The sequence below is a fragment of the Nematolebias whitei genome, chromosome 7 (assembly GCF_014905685.2).
Source record: "Nematolebias whitei isolate Nwh7 chromosome 7, NemWhi1, whole genome shotgun sequence".
Taxonomy (NCBI): Eukaryota; Metazoa; Chordata; class Actinopteri; order Cyprinodontiformes; family Rivulidae; genus Nematolebias; species Nematolebias whitei.
Genome location: NC_056504.1, coordinates 37,311,705 through 37,331,510, shown reverse-complemented (window position 1 = coordinate 37,331,510; position 19,806 = coordinate 37,311,705). Strand labels below are relative to the sequence as shown.

The window sequence follows — 19,806 nt, the reverse complement described above, 5'->3', positions numbered from 1 at the left end:
TATATATATATATATATATATCATTCATAAACACCATACATGACAAGCTACAGTGTTGTTCAACACCTGCCTTCAATGGCACCATTTGTCTCCTGTCCATACTTTTCCATTTCTACCATTAAATATTTCAGACAGTAACAGTTCATCTTCCTTACCTTCACAAAAAAGAAAAACCCTAATAAAAACCAATTAATCTCTTTCAGCTACTGACTGTTTTACTTTAGGTGCAATTTCTTCAACAGCTTCATAGAGAAAAAGTCTGAAGCTTATTAACACCAGAATAGAACAGCAATTTGCCATCGCATGACTATACAAACCTGGCCACGGTTTACCGAACGCTTCTTTTAGTGCCCTTATGACCTTTTTATCTTCCAAGTTTTCCCTTTTATCTTTACATGCTTATAAAGTATACAGAAAAAAAACTCCTGCAAACAGAAACAATTCCACATGTACAGAATGCAGCTCTTCCAGGCTGTTTTCCAGCCCTGTAATGAAGGCAGTAAATCAGTACCTTGGACAGCACTGGGTAGCCCTTTGAGCTGGTGGGGGTAGGGAATTAGCTTTCAGCACCGCGGAGCAGCGGACAGCGACAACGTCTGACATTACTGAAGCTGCCCTGCATACTGCTGATGACTAAACAGTTATTCAGGTTGTTGCACAGCTTGCTTAGCAGAGCTGTGATTCAGTTGAGAGGGATGAAAGTGTGTGCGTCAGTGTGTGTGTGTGACTGCGTGTGTGTGTGTGTGGGTGCATGCATTTCTGTTTCAGGTTACATTGTGGGGACCAACTGCTCCTTATGGGGACCAAAGCCTGTTCCCCATTAGGATAAGTATCGTTTGGGGGGTTGGTGTAAGTTTAGGACTATGGTGCGAATTGCGGTTAGGGTTAGGCATGAACTGATAATAGTTAGGTTTAGGGTAAGGATTAGGGTTAGGATTTAGAAATGAATGGAAGTCAATGCAAAGTCCCCACAAGACAGAAATGCAAGAACGTGCGTGTACACACAAGTTATACTAATGCAACAGACCAGACTGAAATTCAAAGGGACAGGTTAACAAATGAGACTTTCTGACATCTATATATAGCTGCAGAGGTGGTGAGCTACAAATGTGCGTGCATGCATGCACACACATGCACGTGCGCACACACACACACCCACACATACACATAGAGTTTAAAATGAGCATGCATGTCTGCATCAAAATGCCACTTTGCACACCTGGAGGCTTACACAAAAATAAACCCCAAAAATTCAGTTGTGTTAGACAAAGAAACACAAAAGCACAGCACTGCTTAGAATATTTGATTTCTGCTCCATAGTTCTATGTGAAGTTTGGTAACTGGGTCTTGATGTTTCCAAACCTAACACTCAATAGGTATTAGTGCATTACCGTAATTCCCTTTTACATGAAAAAGAGACACCCGCATTAAGTTAAATATTCATGTTTTCAGTGCTGGTCTATTTTTATCATAAAACCCTCACAGGTAGAAGAAGCAGCAGCAAGTGGAAGAAGTGACTGCTCTCTCTTCTGCAACCTGTCTTTTCGTGCACTTTTTGGAGCTTTGGCCTGACAACAGCAGGGAGATTTATGCAGAAAAAAGAGAAAAAATAATAAAATGAAAACTGCAGCTAACATCAGTTTTAAGAGAAGCCAAAATAAGCTTAAAAAAGGATATGGACACACATACAACAATCTTTTACATGCAGCAGATAGCATATAGAGAAGCTGTTGCTTTGACACTTCTACACCCTCGACTGCAGCGTTATTCGCACTATGAAGGAGGCATTGATAGAGAAACTGTAGTCACGCTTCAGTTATCAATTATGCTGCATTTATGATTTAATGCAGCAGACCTGCATTAAATGTGCAGGGTTTGTCACAAAAAAAAGTTTAATGTTCTCCAGGGCCTGAGAAGTGTGTGCTGGTGTCATCACAACCCAGTTATCCACGCAAACAATCAGCCTACAGGTTATTTTCTGAAAGCCTGCAGAGACCAAGAGATCGAGTAAAGGGGGTTGGATGCAGGGCTGATTTTGACAGCTGGGGACGATGGGATTAGCAGCAGTGGTCGCTCAGTGTCAGTATTTGTGAGCGGTTGTGTGTGTGTGTGTGTATCTGTTTGTGTGTGCATGTGTAAATGCCCATACAGTCTGTCCAATGATTCCCATATGTAGAGGGAATATTTATGCTGCTATGGAGAATGAGCAATCTATCGGGTGGCTGAGCAATTTAATGCTTTATACGGTTTGTGTATGTGTGTGTGTGTGTGTATTTATGTGTGTAATAGTGAGTGTGTTGTCCATGTGCTGGACAAAACTGTAATGCCCTTATGCTCAAAATCCATCGTTTGGAGTGAGCACATTACTATTCCTGTCACAACAGCCTTGCAGTAAGAGCAGTAGCAGCTGAGGCAAGCAGGCCAACCAATGTACAATTCACGTTCACATGCACACCAGCACTCTTAAGTCCAATCAGGTTGTGCATGTAAATCTACTTCTTGCTCATTTTTTTGTGTGCAACATCTTTACACTCTCCTTTCATGCTGTTGCGTCGGCAGAGCAGTGCTCTCCCTGCATGTCATACATCATCATATGAACGTCTTGATTTATGCAAATCTTCTGATTTGTTCAAGTGACCACATGACCCATCCCATCACTCACCCTGGCTTTGCGCTCCCCCGTCCCCCTCTTCTGTGTCTGTCAGGTTGTTAAGCATCCTGGCTGATCTTCGGTACTCTTCTTCTTCTGCGGAGCGATGTCACCGCTCGAGCTCTCAGCGGCTCTCCCTGCGCTCCACGCACTATGATAGAGCCGCAAATTGCAGGGAAGCAGCACAGGGAAAAAAATGCCAGCAGGATCCTCCTCACTCCTCTCTGCTCCTTGCTGCCTGTAGGATACAACGAAAAGAGGCAGCAGAAGAGAGAGGATTTTTTTATGTCCCCCCCCTCCGTAGATCCTCCTTTTGACGTCTCTTCTCGAGGTTGCAAGCGTGACTCTCACTGTTGCTCTCTCTCTTCAGGAGGAGGAGGAGGAGGAAGAGGAAGAGGAAGGGGAGGAGGGAAGAGGAAGGCTGCAGGAGTTTGGAGGATGATGGAACGCTTCAAATTTGCACACTTGCTCACCCTTTTTCCCAATTTCCTTTTCTAAGTCCTTTTTCCTGCCTTTCTTTCTCCTGATTTCAATCTTACCCACTATAAAAAGACTCACTTTCTTCTGCTCAGATGATGAGCTCAGTTATTGTAGCTGCCGAAATGATTGCTTATTCAAGCGGCAGTGCGATTTCCTCTACAACCTTTTCTGCCCTTCCTCAATGCCTTTCTATATTTGCAAAGAGATGCCAGACAAAGAGGAAAAGCAGATTTGAGGTTTGAAAAGTGAGCAAGCAATAGCCTCATCGCTCTGATGTCTATAGATGTGCTCTGTGCATCGGCTTTTTTTGCCGTCTTCTTTGTAATAGCCAGCTGCATTCACTCCCTTCTTTAATGTCAGATGCAAATATACCTTCTGTTTCCTGCGAGAATAAATAAGCCATATCAACATCATCTGTATGCGGTTATGTTAAACGTGGACGGCAGTGTGCTCAGATATGCACATACACTTTAGGTACAGACAGAGTCAGCCTCAGCAATGAGGTTTCAGCAACTGGTTTCACAAGACATCTTTATCTTACATCATCCACATTTACAGCATAAAGATGTTTGGGTCCAGCTGAGAAGACGTGCCAGCGATATGGTGACAACACAGCGTTATAGCCTCGATGTCATTAGAACAGCCTCATTTTGATATATGTAGATTCATTTTGATCTAGTACACCGTGTTCCATGAACAAAAAAAAAAATGGGTGCAGCATGAAGACACTGCACATGTGTGTTGTTCTGTTTGTTCTAGTTGTTGACTCCTTGCTAGAAAAATGTAAGCAATTAATCGTGTTTTTAGTCATGTTAGCACCAAGTGTAGAAAGCAACAAAAATATGTGAGAAAAACAAAACAACGGACTTGGCTCCTGTGAATAAATTGATTCTCAGTGTCTCAAACTAAACTGGTTATGTCAAGACAGTTAGCTCAAAAAAGAACCAGCATCTTGAAGATATGATATATTTCTACATTGACTTGCATGTTCTTTTTGGTTGGTTGTTATAAAATATCACAATAATTTATAACAACAACAAAATGTTGTGGTAGGTCAGTGGTCAGTGCCATGGTCCTCTATTCCTAAGGCTGCAGGTTTGAGCCCAGGCTGCAATGAGAAGGGCATCCAGTGTAAAACAATTGCCAAATCTTTCATGCAGGATAGCTCGCTGTGGCAACCTCTTCAGAAGAGAACAGCCAAATAAAAAAAAAAATCAGCAACAAAAGTAGCCAGCCACTAGGGAGCAAAAGCCAGTGTACCTCTTTTGCTGGCCCCAAGCCTGAGTAAATGGTGAGGGTTGTGTCAGGAAGGCCATCCAATGTAAAACACTTATGCCAACACGGATATACAAGTTAATTTAAATGACATCATGCCAGACAGGTCAAGGCCTGGATTAACAACTGTCACCGGTGCAGCTGACAAACAGGGTGTCAGTAGAAAATGTGCTTCTGCTAGTCGAAGACCACCAGGACGGAAACGTGTCCGAAGACAGAGGGGGAAGAGGAAAAACAAGAATGTAGGACTGAGGGAGGAATATCTAAATGTGGGGACAATGACAGGCAATGGTAGAGAGCTGGCTGACATGATGCAAAGAAGGAAGGTAGATGTTTAATGAGTCTAAGTTTGTTTTCACACCTGATAGTCCGGTAGACTCTGTTCGGTTGGGGACCAATATTCATAACATTTTGTTTACATTTGAGCTGGTGCATTTGCAGTCACACTGCACTGTGTAGTCGAGCCAACCTGTTGAACCAACCTGTTCCCCCACTCGCCTGTGGTGGTGCTGCACCAAGAACTACTGAAAGAAATTACACAAAAACCTCTGAAGACACTTCTTCTTCTTCTGGAAATAAAAACAAAAACAGAGTGGCATCAAGTTTTAGCAGTTTTAGGAGTTATATTTTGTCATTTTTCAAAAATGGACTCATTATGAGCAGAAGATGAGGCAGAAGACCACGGAGAATATTGTTTTTCACACAAGGCAGCTGACAGCTCCATATAAGGTAAGATAAATGAATGTTTGTTTGCCCTGCGCTGTACTTCACTTCTTGCTTGTGGAGCGAGGACTGGTTTGGTTGCATTCACACTGTACTCGAACCGCGCTGGAGTTCTCTTCTACAAGAGACCTAGTTTTTAGCCCGGGCCAGTGTTCACCTTTTTGTTCCGTGACAGAGTTTGATGTCGCGTTCACACCTCCCCAAATGAACCGGACTTCCTAGGAAAACAAGCTAGAGTTTGATTAAAGCGGACTAAACAGGGCTGGTGTGAATGCACCCCAAGAGACCAACTGGAAGGGTCACAAGGCTCACAGCATTGGAGCAGGGTTTAAACTTTTTGTTTTTTACCATGGTGTGGATAGAAAGCGAAACAGATTAGGGGTGGTCCTAAAGGAGGAGTTGGCAAAGAATGTAGTAGAGGTGAAAATAGTGTTGGATACGATGATTTGTCTGAAATTAGAAGTAGAAGGTCTGATGCTAAATGTTGACAGCAGTTATGCTTCACAGGTTGGATGTGATATAGATGAGAAAGATACATTTTGGAAGGATATGGATGAAGTGATAGAGTATTCCCAGGGAGGAGAGTGTGGTGATTGAAGCAGACCTGAATGAACATGTTGGTGAAGGAAATGGAGGGGGTGAGGAAGTGATAGGTAGGTTTGGTGTCAAGGAAAAAAAAACAGGAAGGACAAATGTGGTGGATTTTACCAAGAGAATGGAAATGGCTGTAGTCAACACATATTTCCAAAAGAAGGAGGTACATAGAGTGGAGAAAGGAGTACACAGGTAGACTATATTCTGTGTAGAAGAGGAAGCCTGAAGGGGACTGGGAACTGTAAGGTTATGGCAGGGAAGAGCATGGCCATACAACATTTGATGGTTATGTGTAGAATGATTGTTGTGAAGAAAAGAAAATGAGTAAAATCAGAGAAGACCAAGAGGTGGAAGCTGAGAAAGGAAGAATGTTGTGAGGAGTTGAGAGAGGAATTGTTAAAGGCTCTGGGTGGTTGGAAAGTGCTCCAGACGACCGGGCTACTACAGCAACTGTAATTAGAGAGACAGGTAGGAAGGTACTTGGTTTGTCATCTGGACAGAGAATGGATGATAAGGAAACCTGGTGGTGGAATAGTGAAGTACAGGATGCCGTTCAAAGAAAGAGGGTAGCCAAGAAGAAATATGACATGAGAGGACTGCAGAGAGGAGACAGGAATATAAGGAGATGGAATTTAGAGCAAAGAGAGAGGTAGCTAAGGCAAAGCAGAAGGTGTATGATGAGGTGTATGGGAGGTTGGACACTAAAGAGGGAGAGAAGGACTTGTACCGATTAGTGAGACAGAGGGATCAGGCTGGAAATGATGTACAGCAGATTAGGCTTGTTAAGTATAGGAATGGTAATGTTCTAACAAGTGAGGAGACTGTGATAGGAAAGTGCAAGGAGTATTTTCAGGAGCTAATAAATGTGACTGAATGGGACAGAAGAGTAGAGATCATACAAACTGTAGACCAGGAAGTGGGGAAGATTAGTGAGGGTGAAACTTGGAAAGATCTGAAAAGAATGAAGAAGGTTAAGGCCGTAGGACCTGATGGCATACCAGTGCAGGTTTGGAAATGTCTAGGAGAGATGGGTTTTGACTCAAATACTCAATGGCATGTTTGAGTGAGAAAATGCCATAGGAATGGAGGAGAAGTTTTCTGGTGCCCATTTTGAAGTAGAAGAGTAATGTACTTTGTAGAGTTATAGCAGCTACAGGGAAATTAAGCTGATGAATCACATAATGAAGATCTTGGAGAGAATTGTGGAAGCTAGACTTATAAGAGAGGTGACAATTTGTGAGCAGAAATATTGTATCAAGCCAAGAAGAGCAATACAAATGCCATATTTGTGTTTGAGGATATTGATGGAGAAGTACAGATAAAGTCAGAAAGAACATCATTGTGTCCTGATGCATGCTCAATAATCCAGGTAGAAAAATCCAAAAAAGTTCAATCTGGTCCTCTGGACATTCAAAAAAAACCAAAAAACAAAACAAAGCAAAAAAATATAGAAACGTTTCGTCTCTCATCCAAGAGACTTCCTCAGTCTGAGGTGCTGTTTTCAGCTCAGTCTCTTAAATAGCACCTTCTCAGAGTGGATCAACCAGTTTGCTGCTGACAACCAAAACCAGCTGATCACATGCTCAAGAAGGACCATCAGCCTAACAATGGATCATTAGCACACTGATGGCTGTTTACTATTCACAGAGGGCTGAGTGATACTAGCAATCACAGCATTGTAAGAGGGGGACGGTTGAACCCGGAGGCCTCCACCCCTGTTTAATGATGGACGATTTCTTTTCACAAAGATGGCCTCCTTTACTCCTCTCTCAAACCATTGTTCCTCTCTGTCCAGGATGTGAACATCTTCATCCTTGAAAGAGTGACTGCTGGCCTGGAGATGAGTGTAGACCGCAGAATCCTGGCCTGATGATGTTGATCTTCTGTGCTGGGCCATCCTTTTGGCCAGTGGCTGTTTAGTTTCACCGATGTAAGACTGATCACAGCCCTCCTGACACTGAACAGCATACACAATATTACTCTGTTTGTGCCGGGGGACTGGATCTTTGGGATGAACCAATCTTTGCCGTAATGTATTTTGGGGTTTAAAAGCCACTGGGACATTATGTTTAGAAAATAAACGTCTCAGTTTCTCTGATACTCCCTCAACATACGGAATGACCACTGGTCTGGGTCTGGGTTCCTCCTTTTCACCTGATGGCTGACTGGAGTCCTGTTTGGGTTTCTTCTCTGCTTTCAGGAAGGCCCGGTTAGGATATCCACATTGCTCTAGAGCCTGTTTTGTTTAGGATTTCTCCTTCTGCCTGGCTCCCGAGTTAGTGGGGATGCTGTCTGCTCTGTGATACAGAGTCCTGATGACTTCTAACTTGTGCTCCAAAGGGAACATCATTGTGTCTTTGCGGATTTAGAAAAGTATATGACAGGGTTCCAAGGAAGGTGGTGTAGTATTGCATGAGGGACTCTAGAGTTGCAGAGAAGTATGTTAGACTGGTACAGGACATGTACAAGGACAGTGGTACAGTGGCAATGTGCTGTAGGAGTGACAGTTTCATGGTGGAGGTCGGACTGCATCAATGTTCAGCTCTGCAGCACTCTGGTGGTGGACTGACTAAAAGATGATGTCTGGCAGGAATCCCTGTGGATTATGATGTTTGCAGATCACATTGTGATATGTGGTAAGAACAGGGAACAGATGGAAGAGAACTTAAGAGAGGTGGTTATGCACTTTAAATAAGAGGAATGAAAGTCAGCAGTAATTAGACAGAGTGCATGTGTGTGAATGAGAGGGGGGCAGGTGGAACAGTGAAGCTACAAGGAGCAGAGGTCACAAAGGTGCAGGACTTCAAGTACTTGGGGTGAACTGTCCAGGAAAATGGGTACTGCGGTAAAGAGGTGAAAAAGAGAGTCCAAGCAGGATGGAGTGGTTGGAGATAAGTTTCAGGAGTGATTTTCGACAAAAGGGTGTCAGTAAAGGTCAAAAGAAAAGTTTACAAGACAGTGGTGAGACCAGCTATGTTGTATGGTCTGGAGACAGTGTCATTGACAAAAAAGACAAGAGAAAGAATTGGAAATGGCAGAAATGAAGATGTTGAGGTTCTTCTTAAAAGTTACATGGATGGACAAGATTAGGAATGAGATCATCAGAGGTTCAGCACAGGTTGAACAACTGGGAGATAATGTTAGAGAGGCCAGACTGAGAAGGTTTGGAGTTTGGACATGTCCAGAGGAGGGACAGTGGATATAAGGGTAGAACGATGTTAGAAATGCAGCTGCCAGGAAAAGACAAATATGAAGGCCAAAGAGGAGATACTGTATATGGATGAAGAGAGGACATAGAGGTAGATGGAGTGTGGACAGAGGACACGGAGAACCGAGTGAGATGAAATAGGATGATTCACTGTGGCAACCTGTGAAGAGGGAAAAGCCGAAAGTTAACATGAGTAAAAATTTGGTCAGCATTACACTGAGCTTTCAACAAAGCATAAAAAAATAATATTTAAAGATTGTTTTCAATTGGCAGCACGGTGGCGCAACTGGTAGAGCTGCTGCCTCTCAGCGAGCAGGTCCCTGGTTCAAACCCCGGTCCAGGGGCCTTTCTGGGTGGAGTTTGCATGTTCTCTCCGTGCATGCGTGGGTTTCCTCCCACAGTCCAAAAACATGCATGTTAGGCTGATTGGTAACTCTAAATTGTCCCTAGGTGTGAGTGAGAGAGTGAATGGTTGTTTGTCTCGTTTGTCTCTATGTGGCCCTGTGATGGACTTGCGACCCGTCCAGGGTGTACCCCGCCCCTCGCACAGTGATTGCTGGACATGGGCACCAGCGACCCCCGTGACCCAAAATGGAATAAACGGGTAAAGATAATGGATGGATGGATGGATTTTTCAATTGGTGACTTTACAAAAAAATAATGTCTTACCTTAGGCCTTTCCATTTCCTATTTTTTTTGGTGAATATTTATAAATGATGACCAAAGCAGTTTGTGTGATCGACACTGAGTTGGGTCACTACTATAATGACACAACATATACACAACTCTGACCTGTACAGTCAGTCTAAAAAAAGTGGATCTCTTTCAGCTTTCATTGCTCAATGAGGCATTAAGCCCAAACCTGGTTCTTGACAACATATCAGGTTTAAGTCTCGTGTTCAGGTTGACAAAGATTACTTATAGATAATAAGTAAACAGGAGTCTTCATTCATTTTCTTTAAGTCATTGTAAACTATTTAGAGATGTTTTAAAGCCTCTTTAAAATACAATAATAATAAAAAAAAACTGCATATGCTTGAGATTGCGTAAAGCACTAAAGATACTTTATGAGCCTAGGGTTTGCATTTGACAAGGAATCTTCTTAAAATAAAAACCAAGGGAATTACAAAACCATTCACTCAGGTAAACTATCTTTATTTTAACTGTTATTTACAGAAGTTACAGCATTAGATGTTTTTATGAACTGATGATGAAAGTGATACTTATTCTTGTACTACGTATTTTTTTTAAATTATTTATTGTGCTTTACTAATGTGTTTTTTATTTTATGTTTAGTATTGCTTTTAGTGTATTAAAACTGAACACATGGTACAATTATGATCTTTTTAATAAGAGCACACTCAAAAGGAGTCCTGGAGTTGACAAAACACCCTGTATTTGATCATTAGTGTTTTTAAATGTGTTACATTTGTAAGTAATTCTAGAAACAAACAAAAAAAAAAAGCCGCCTTGGTCCTTGATCTACCTACTCTGCTGCTGCAATGTTTTAATGCTTCCTTGCTGCAGCTGTCTGCATTCCCCCTTAATGTGAGGAAATATAATCACTATGATTTCTCTGTCAAGGATTGAGCAGCAAGCATCAACTGGATGAACCAAGTTTAGACTCTCAAATTAATTTCCCATATGAGGTGGCTGACTCAGAGAAAATTTCATTTTACCCCAAACAAGCTGACGTTAACCAAAAGACTGCCAAACCTCTGCAACAAGTTTGGACACAAGCCAACTATAAATCTGAGTAATTCATTGTTTAACACTGATGAGCAATGCTACATCTTGTTTGGCAACCATGACCTTGAAATAGAGCTCCTTCATAATTCTGTGAATTTATTAGCATTTACAAAATCAATTTTGAAAGTGTACTGAGTGAAAAATCAAACAAAGACATCTGCTGCATGCCAAGAAAATTTTAACTACTCCATGCTAAATATTTGTTTAAACATAATTTAGGGCATAATTAACACTAATATATGATAAATATTCTGTTTTTTGTGTGCCAAAAAATGTGTGTAGCATACTGATTACATATAGCATGTTTGTGTTTTATCTAAGCAAGGTGGGATGACAGGACGACCCACCTGAACAAATCAGAATACAAGTTTAAATTGGAGTCTGACAATGCAATAACCACGATGAGAAGATACCACCCCTACTGCATGTATGACTGTCAATAACACTAAAATCAAAATAAAGAAAGCATCATAAAACATTCAGTGTGTTGGAACAAGTATTGATTTAAAGGGCACATTAAACATTATTTTTTTGTTGTTGTTAAATCTGATAATAAAAATGATGAGGAAAACTAAAAGGGACTGAGAATATGTGGTCATGTGAAGATGTTGATTGAGGTTTTCATACCTGATTGAAAACCTTCTATCCTGGTGAAATGTCATGTATAAAGATTGACATATATAGATTACTTTGCCTTAAAGGTTGAAGTCCAGCCATTGACCACAAATTCAGTCATACTACTATTATTACTGTAAAACATCTTTTCAACACAAGCACGTTCACCAAACTGATTAATGTGTCAACACTTTCAGACAGCTTTTCCAGACCTGATTTACAAAAAACAGAGATTCAAGCAGATAAGTCTGAGTAAATATGGTTAGTTTGAAAAGTGCTTTTAATGAATTCAATGTTCTGCAACAGTACATTTATTAACCAACACAAAGACTGTGACAACACTTTTTGTGCACTTTGAGTAGAAAAAAAATGATGAATTCAGCCATAAATTCAGGACTTGATGTGATAATTGGAAAATATTTGAACAATTTCTCTTTTTTTCCCCACCCCTTTAAGCATCCTAATTATTGGGAGCCAACTTTTCTCTCACTATTATTCTGTGCACATACAGCTGACTCAGTGAAGCATCTAACGGCCCTCTTATTTCTTAATGGGCATGGCTTGATGACAGCTTATCAGTATCTTGTCTAATAACAGAGTCCTGTTATTGGATTAGCACAAACCTGTACAACAATAATGCACTGGCCAAATGCACATTTTGGGCACAGCGTGGGGAGAAAAGTACAACCTGCATACAATAAAACAACAGCATATTTATTTACAGCTAAAATAAATTTGCACACCACCCTCTCTGTGCTTGTGCGTGACAGGAAGCTGCATATACATGTATTCTTGAGGGGATGCAGTCAACACGCAATGCTGTGAAAAGTAATGAAACTGCAAGGCTTCTGGATTGTGACCTTTTTAGCAGAGTGTGATAAAGACAGTCTGAGAGAAAGCTAATGGGATATTGATAGATACAGTAGGAGTGTTTTAATATCGACGTGTATACGCATATGAGTTAGTTTCTTTCAGTTGTTCTTGTTATCCCTGCCTCGTTACATGCATGTGAGCTGGTAATCAGATGTGAACTTCTGTTCCAGTGTCATGTCTTTCTCAAGAGTACTTGAAGAAATTAATCAAATTATTTAAAAGAAGAAGACATTTTGTTTCAAACCAAGTGGCTAATTGTACATGTTTAAGGGTTAAATGGTAACTGATTTAAATGTCATGAACATTGAAGGCTCTAAGCAGATGATGGACAGGAAACATGTTTTAAAAAAAAGTACTTTTATTAGGTTTGGTCTGTTCAAGTGATTACTAATAATGAAGAGAAAACTTGCACAATACTTTTATTGATGACAAATGAGGGACAAAATGCACTGAATTATGTTTCTGTGGAGGCCATGCTGACCGTCAGTGAATGCGTCATTAAAAGGATTATTATTAGAAAAAAAGACAGAATAAAATGAAAAGGAAGGATGTGGTTCATGTGGTTCATGTGCAAACACACACACACACACACACACACACAAACAAAACTAAATGGAATAAATATTTTTTGAACAAGATTGCTTCAGAATTGCATCTTTCACAAAAAGCTGTAATTCTATTTTATTTTTTAACAAGTACTCTTGTTCTCCATCAGAATTGGTTATTCTATTGCTCCACTTTTCTAGAGTTGAAAGTTCATTGGAGTAGTATTATCATAATCTTGCTAATAATCCTAATTTTTCAATTACTTTCCTATTTGTAATGACACATAAAAAAATTGCATTCATCTTTGTAATAAGACTTCAAAATAAAAGCCCAGTTTCCTTTAAAGACTGTTTTTCGCCTGTTGCCTTTTATGCCAGAGATTTGAACTAAAATCATTTTATGATGAGAAGAGACAGAGTTGTTGCATTTTTGATCAAATCTCGACATTAATATGATCAATCTTATGCAGTATTGGGTTGCGAGCTAGCGCTGAGAATGCATTTATGATAACATTCAGCTACTACCACACCTAATTTTAGCTCAATAACTGTGAAACATAACTATATAATGCCAGTTAGCTCTGGTGGCTATTTTAAATTTGTTTGTATTCTGGTGTACAACCGATGATTACTTTCTGAGTGCTCAAATGAAAATGAATGAGTTATCCTAATTTTTGTGCATCCTTCTTAGGCTAAGAACATTTGAACACTGGAACCTTTCAAGGTCAAGGTTCTTTATTGTCATTCGCATCACATGTGGTACATGAGGTGGAACAAAATTGTGTACTCATGGTCCCAGTAACGCCCCAAAATAGCAAAAATATAAAGTATAAAAAATAAACAGTATACAAGGATCTAAGATATACGCTAAACATTAATAATGCAATATAATACGGTGTATTAAACAGCAGCCTGAACATGAGTCTGTTGTGAGCAGATGGGTATGAATAAAGCAGCTTAAAGGCAAGAAATCAGCAGCATGTATAATCAGCAACAAGGATAAGTCGCATATCACCAATCGTAGTGGCATTACAGTGATTTTCCTGGTTAGGGATTCATGAGTCTAACAGATTCAGGGTAGAAGCTGTTCCTCAGTCTAGTGGTTCTACACTTAATGCTCCAAAACCTCCTGCCTGAGGGGAGCAGGGCAAAAAGTGTGTGTGCTGGGTGAGTGGTGTCCTTCATGATGCAGGTGGCCCTCTTCCTATATCTGGAGGTGTAAATGTCTGTGATGGTGGGGAGGCTGCCTCCAACAGACTTCTGTGCAGCCTTCACCACTCTCTGCAGAGCTTTTATTTCTGCAGCTGTGCAGCCTCCATGCCACACGTTCATGTTGAAGCACAGGAAGCTCTCCACTGCACACCTGTAGAAGGAGGTGGGGACTGAGCTTCCCAGACCAGCTCGTTTCAGTCGCCTGAGGAAGTAGAGTCTCTGATGAGCTTTCTTGATCAGGCTGGTAGTGTTGTTGCGTTGCCCCAGCTGAGGTTGTCATTCAGGTGCATACCCAAGTACTTGTAACTGGAGACTACTTCCACCTCAGATCGTCCTATATTCGGGGGGTGGGGGTTTAGGTGTGTTTGCTTTGTCTGAAATCCACAACCATCTCCTTCATCTTCTTCACATTGATGTGAAGGTTGTTTTTCCTGCACCAGCTCTCCAGGTGTTCCACCTCCTGCCTGTAGCTGGACTCGGCGTTGTGTGTGATGCATCCAACCACCACTGTATCCATCTCAACCCACCTTTGTGTGGTCTATTATAATAAAACCACAAGTAAAACATATATAAGTTAACTCGTATAAAATAATCTTGATAATTCTGTGCCAGATTATTTTCTGATACATCATGGCAACTTTTTAAAGTTTCTCCTGATGCAAAAGCTACGTTCACATTTCCCACCTTCTCATGTAAGAGTTACGGATCCTGAAAAGCTTCTTGGGACTTTAAATGGCTTTTGTGTCCGTTTGTCAGAAGAGTCTGCTGAGACCATGTGTTCCACACTTTCTCTGCCTGAGCCAGCAAACTTACTGAAGGCTTTCCAAACACATAAATAGGATCAAATGGTTACATAATACAGCTAATGTTCTTTCAGTTATTTATTTATTTATTTATTTTTTTTTTTTTGAGGTGGGACTGGGGGGATGAACATGGGCATTGACATTTTCTGCCACTTTCAGCAGCAATATAACTTCACAACTCAATTCCTTTCTACTTGGTACCAAATTCTTGCACTGTAATACATTTTTAATTAACAATAGTACGCTGCTCAAGCTTCTCTGCTTCTTATAGAATGACATAAAGCAGGGACGACCAGTTCCATCCTGCAGTATCAGTGGCAATGCCTAGACTCGCTGTGGTTTGTTGGCCTACTGCCAGATCATTATTGTCTGTCTAGGCACCTCCAGACGTTGACAAGGGCATGCAGCATTTTACAGCAAGTTTTGGCAGGACAAAACAAAAAAAAAAAGATGTGGACAAGGGCTTAAACTTCAAGTGGAGCCATAGCGAAGAAGACAAAGACACAACTTACAGAGGTAAATCTCAAGAGGACTGAAAGTCGGTTCTTTTGTATAGCTTTTAAAATGCAGTGCCGTAACAAGGCATGGAATAGAATAGCAATCCTAATCAACCTTTGAATTTCCTCCATGTCCAGAATGAAATCAAATTTAAAAAAAAAAGCATTTTGCTTGAGGAAAAAGGGATTAATGTTTAGATGCTGCAATACACTGAGCCTTTTGTGGTCAAGATGCTTGACAGATAAAGAAATTCTGAGTATTATTGTCGGCACATCAAAGGCACCGTTTGATTCCAACAAAAGAAAGTGTTACAACAGCCTCATGTTTGTCTTATAAAAATACCACTAGGCTTATATAGACCTGTTTTACAGTCATATTTTATATGGTGAGAAAAAAGTTGTCCACGTTAGTCAGATGCATGGTACTGTATAATGTCAGTGAAGCAGCATTGTCATAAATAATGTAGTCTGTTTTTCAGTCGGAGCCATTTTTAGAAATTAAATCTGCAATAACGCAGACATGATTGGCATGAAGCATGATTACAGAAGCACTGGGATAAAACTGGAGAATGTGGCTTGATTGGATTTCAGATGTGTCTTGCTCTCAGTCTCACCTGTTAATCTGATCAGACTTTGCTTGAAAAACAATCAAATATCCTCTGAAGACAAGACTGGCGACTAACATGAGCATCTGTATCTGCATGCACAATAAGATGTACGTGTATGAAATTATGTTGAACCGATTGGGATTTAGAAAAATGGCACATCTTGGGATGAACTGTGGCCTCCTGGGAAGTAATTTATTGTAACTGATCGTAATAGATGATCTGGTCAGATATACGTATTAAGCAGTGTCCATTACTTTATAGCTCAAATAAATCTAAAGTTAACTCCCACTGTGCACATTTTCTTTAATAAAACCAACCCATTATTTGGAATCTGATATTTGAATCAAATGTAATTATAAATCTCTCCCAAATCAAATAACTACATTACTTTGACTTCAGTGTTCGATTACTTATTAGTTAAAAACAGTTTGATAAGGTTTAACCAAAATTAAGCGGACATTTCTATAGCATTAAACCACACATTTCTGTTTGTTGTTTGTAGCAGCGTTTGCATATAAGATGTCGGAGATTTGTTGTGTTGAAACCTGCAGGCCCAGCAGAAGCTGTTGGCTCTCAGAGGGCCTGTCAAGTGATTAATCTGAGAATAGCTGGGGCGGTCCTGAGGGATGAGCCGCCGCATCTGACAGGGCTTTGATTGTAAGGCAGTCATCAAGACGTGAGGGCGATTCTTGTAGCCTCGGCAGGAAGGATGAGATCAAAGTTGTTCATCCATGTTTCGACACAACACATCTGGGCTTCTGTTTATCTGATGAGGATGCTGTCCAAGCTTAGATTGTTGTCTTTCTAATAGCGTAATCATTTTACTTTTGGAAATTACTAGTGAAAAAAGCAAGTATATGAATAAAAAAACACAATACATACTACAAAAATTTCGTGTTATCAGTATAATTTGATGCAAACATTAATGCTACTATTTGTGTTCAAACATGGTACAAAATGTTAAAGATGGACGAGTGAGTTTTGAAAAATCTTTTAACGTTTCAGTTTCAAAGAAAAATACAAAACTGATCAATGTTTTGTAATGTAATCTAAATAAATCAAAAGCAAGAAATACCAATAAATATGTATTCTATGTTTTTAAAATATATTTATTTTAATTTGAAATGTGATGTGTGTTTACTAAGATGTACTTCTATTAAACTTTTTATTTTGTCTTACTAGTTTATACTGTTTGCTTCATTAGCAAGAACTGATTTGTCAGCTTTAATAGAATATTTCAATAACATTTCTGGTGTTATACCAGTGACAAAAATAAAGAATTGTTGTATAATACAATTCTTTATTCTATTTATATTCAACATGCAAATAAAGCAGTCTTTAACTAATTTATAAAATCTGAAGATGTAATTTTAACATCCATCCATCCATCCATTATCTTTACCCGCTTATTCCATTTTGGGTCATGGGGGTCGCTGGTGCCCATGTCCAGCAGTCACTGTGCTAAGATGCTCTCTGGGCACCTCCCTAGGGATGTGCTTCGGGTATGTCCGACTGGGAGGAGAGCTCGGGGAAGACCCAGGACACGCTGAAGAGACTATGTTTCTCAGTTGGCCTGGGAACACCTTGGAATCCTCCCAAAAGAGCTGGAAGAGGTGACTGTGAAAAGAGATGTCTGGGCCTCCGTGCTCAAGCTGCTGCCCTCGCGACCTAACTTTGGAGCACCCTGAATAGGTCTCCAGTCCATCACAGGGACACATCAAGAAAAACGAGACAAACTACCATTCACTCTCTCACTCACACCTAGGGACAATTGAGAGTTAACAATCAGCCTAACATGCATGTTTTTGGTTTGTGGGAGGAAACTGGAGTAACTGGAGAAAACCCACGCATGCATGGAGAGAACATGCAAACTCCACCCAGAAAGGTTCTCGGCCGAGATTCGTTCCCACAACCTCATTGCTGAGAGGCAACAGCTCTACCAACTGAGCAACGGTGCCACCCACATATAGTTTAATGAATAATGCAATCATAATCTTGTGGACAAAGTTTAATTTTGCAAAAAATATCCTCGATTTACCTGTTCCTTTTTGATTGATCAGTTTTACATCATGTGTACACAGATCAATTAGAAGTGCTGCTACTAGAAAAAAAAAAAAAATCAGCATTTCAGTTAGTTTGGAGCTTCTTCTAGAACACCTGCATTTGATTTAAAATCACTTATCATCTGACTTTTTTTTCTAACAAGCAGCTTCTTAAGATGCAACTTGCATGCCCTCCATGTTCTTGTCTTCTTTTTCTTTTGACAACACTTACACTGACTTATACATAAAAACATTTTCTTTGTTTGTTTCATATGCATTTATTGGGCAATATTCTTTTTTTTTTTTTTTTTTTGTATAACAACATCAGCCATAAGAACTGCAATATATAATAAGCTAAATGCAGTTCACCTCATTGTGTTAGCCTGAATTGTGTTAGCATTGTGTTAGCTCTGCAGAGAGTGGTGAACGCTGCACAGAAGTCTGTTGGAGTCAGCCTCCCAAACTTCACAGATATCTACACCTCCAGATGCAGGAAGAAGGCCACCTGTATCATGATGGACCCCACTCACCCAGCACACACACTTTTTGCCCCGCTACCATCGAGTAGAAGGTTGTGGAGAATTAAGTGTAGAACCTCTAGAAAAAGGAACAGCTTCTACCCTGAAGACTCGTAAATTCCTAACCAGGATTATCACTGTGAAAAAAAAAGAAAAATAAATCACTGCAATGCCACTTTGATTGGTGATATGTTCTGCTGATTATCCATGCTGCTGATTATTTCATGCTGCTGTATTCATTCATATTCATCCACTCACACATTTTCATGTTCGTGCTGCTGTTGTTTGGTGTATTGTTTTACACTATTAGTGTTTGGCGTATTTCTTAATTTATATCTCAGGGGTGTCAAACTCACTTACAAAAGGGGGCCAAAATTAAAACCTTTTTCAAACTAAGGGCCAGTTTCAGAATCTACATTAACTCAAGTTAGATACCCAACATCTTGTCTTGGTTGCAAGTTCCTCAACAAGAGTTTGATTGGTCTCATTTGACATTCTCTTTTGCACTTTTGACATCATAATCAAAGGTTAATAAAAAAAAAAAAAGTTATAAAAGTATTTTTCATTTAAAACATCATCTTGGGGGCCAGATAAGATGTCAACGAGGGCCACATTTGCCCCCTCGGGCCTTGTTTGACACATATGTCTTAGATCCTTACTTACTGTTTCTTTTTACACTTTATATTTTTGCTATTGTTGGATGTAACTGTGACCCTGTGTACACAATTTAATTCCATGTCATGTACCACATCTGATGCGAATGACAATAAAACTTACTTGAACTTGAATGTTTGTTTTCAAAGTAAAACATTCAGTCATTATTAGGAGAAATTGCCAAGATTCCTTGTTGAAGACTGCAGGATATCAGTGTGCAATAAAGGAGAGATTCTGACATCTGCCCACAATAAAAAGGTGAACCTGACAGAACTATTGAGCTGTAGAAGAAAAGAGTCCACTCTGAAGCCACCCTGAATGTTAGATAAAAATGTAGCAAGATGAAAAGCAGCAGACGGACACTCAAAGGAAAGGTGCACAATAACGGTGAGGATGCTCTGTGAGCAAGCCTAGACTGTATGTTGCAGTTCTTTTAGTCAGAGTGTAAAAAAGATTGACCACCAGTTTGGCCACATTGCCATCTTCCCAAGTTTCTTCAGCATGCTTTTATTTTATTATCTATTTCTCCTATGCCACTGAGGAGGAGGAGCAGGAGGAAGGAAGATACGACCTAGTTTTCTTTTTTCCAAAGAAAGGAGATGGGAGATGTAGCAACAGAGTGAAAAATGAAGTGAGAGAAGATGAAGAGTAAGAGTGGGGAGCACTGGCCTGAATGAGAACAGAAAGAAAGAAGGGCTCATTTCCATACATCCTACTATTTCTTCTAGCTTTCCAGAAATGGTGAACAAACCACAGTGGT

At 40.2% G+C, this 19,806-nt stretch overlaps 2 protein-coding genes across 3 annotated transcripts in view; both read right to left on the bottom strand.

The window, feature by feature from the left end:
- slc12a5a (solute carrier family 12 member 5a) overlaps positions 1 to 2,965 on the bottom strand; it is a 110,084-nt gene extending 107,119 nt beyond the window's left edge. The window contains exon 1 of the mRNA XM_037678818.1: positions 2,663 to 2,965. Coding sequence (XP_037534746.1) covers positions 2,663 to 2,717 — 55 coding nt within the window. The 5' untranslated portion in view covers positions 2,718 to 2,965. The remainder of the gene's footprint in view (positions 1 to 2,662) is intronic.
- The window catches only part of LOC119411874 (nuclear receptor coactivator 5), a 615,997-nt gene that overhangs the window by 147,036 nt on the left and 449,155 nt on the right, over positions 1 to 19,806 (bottom strand). The window lies entirely within an intron of this gene.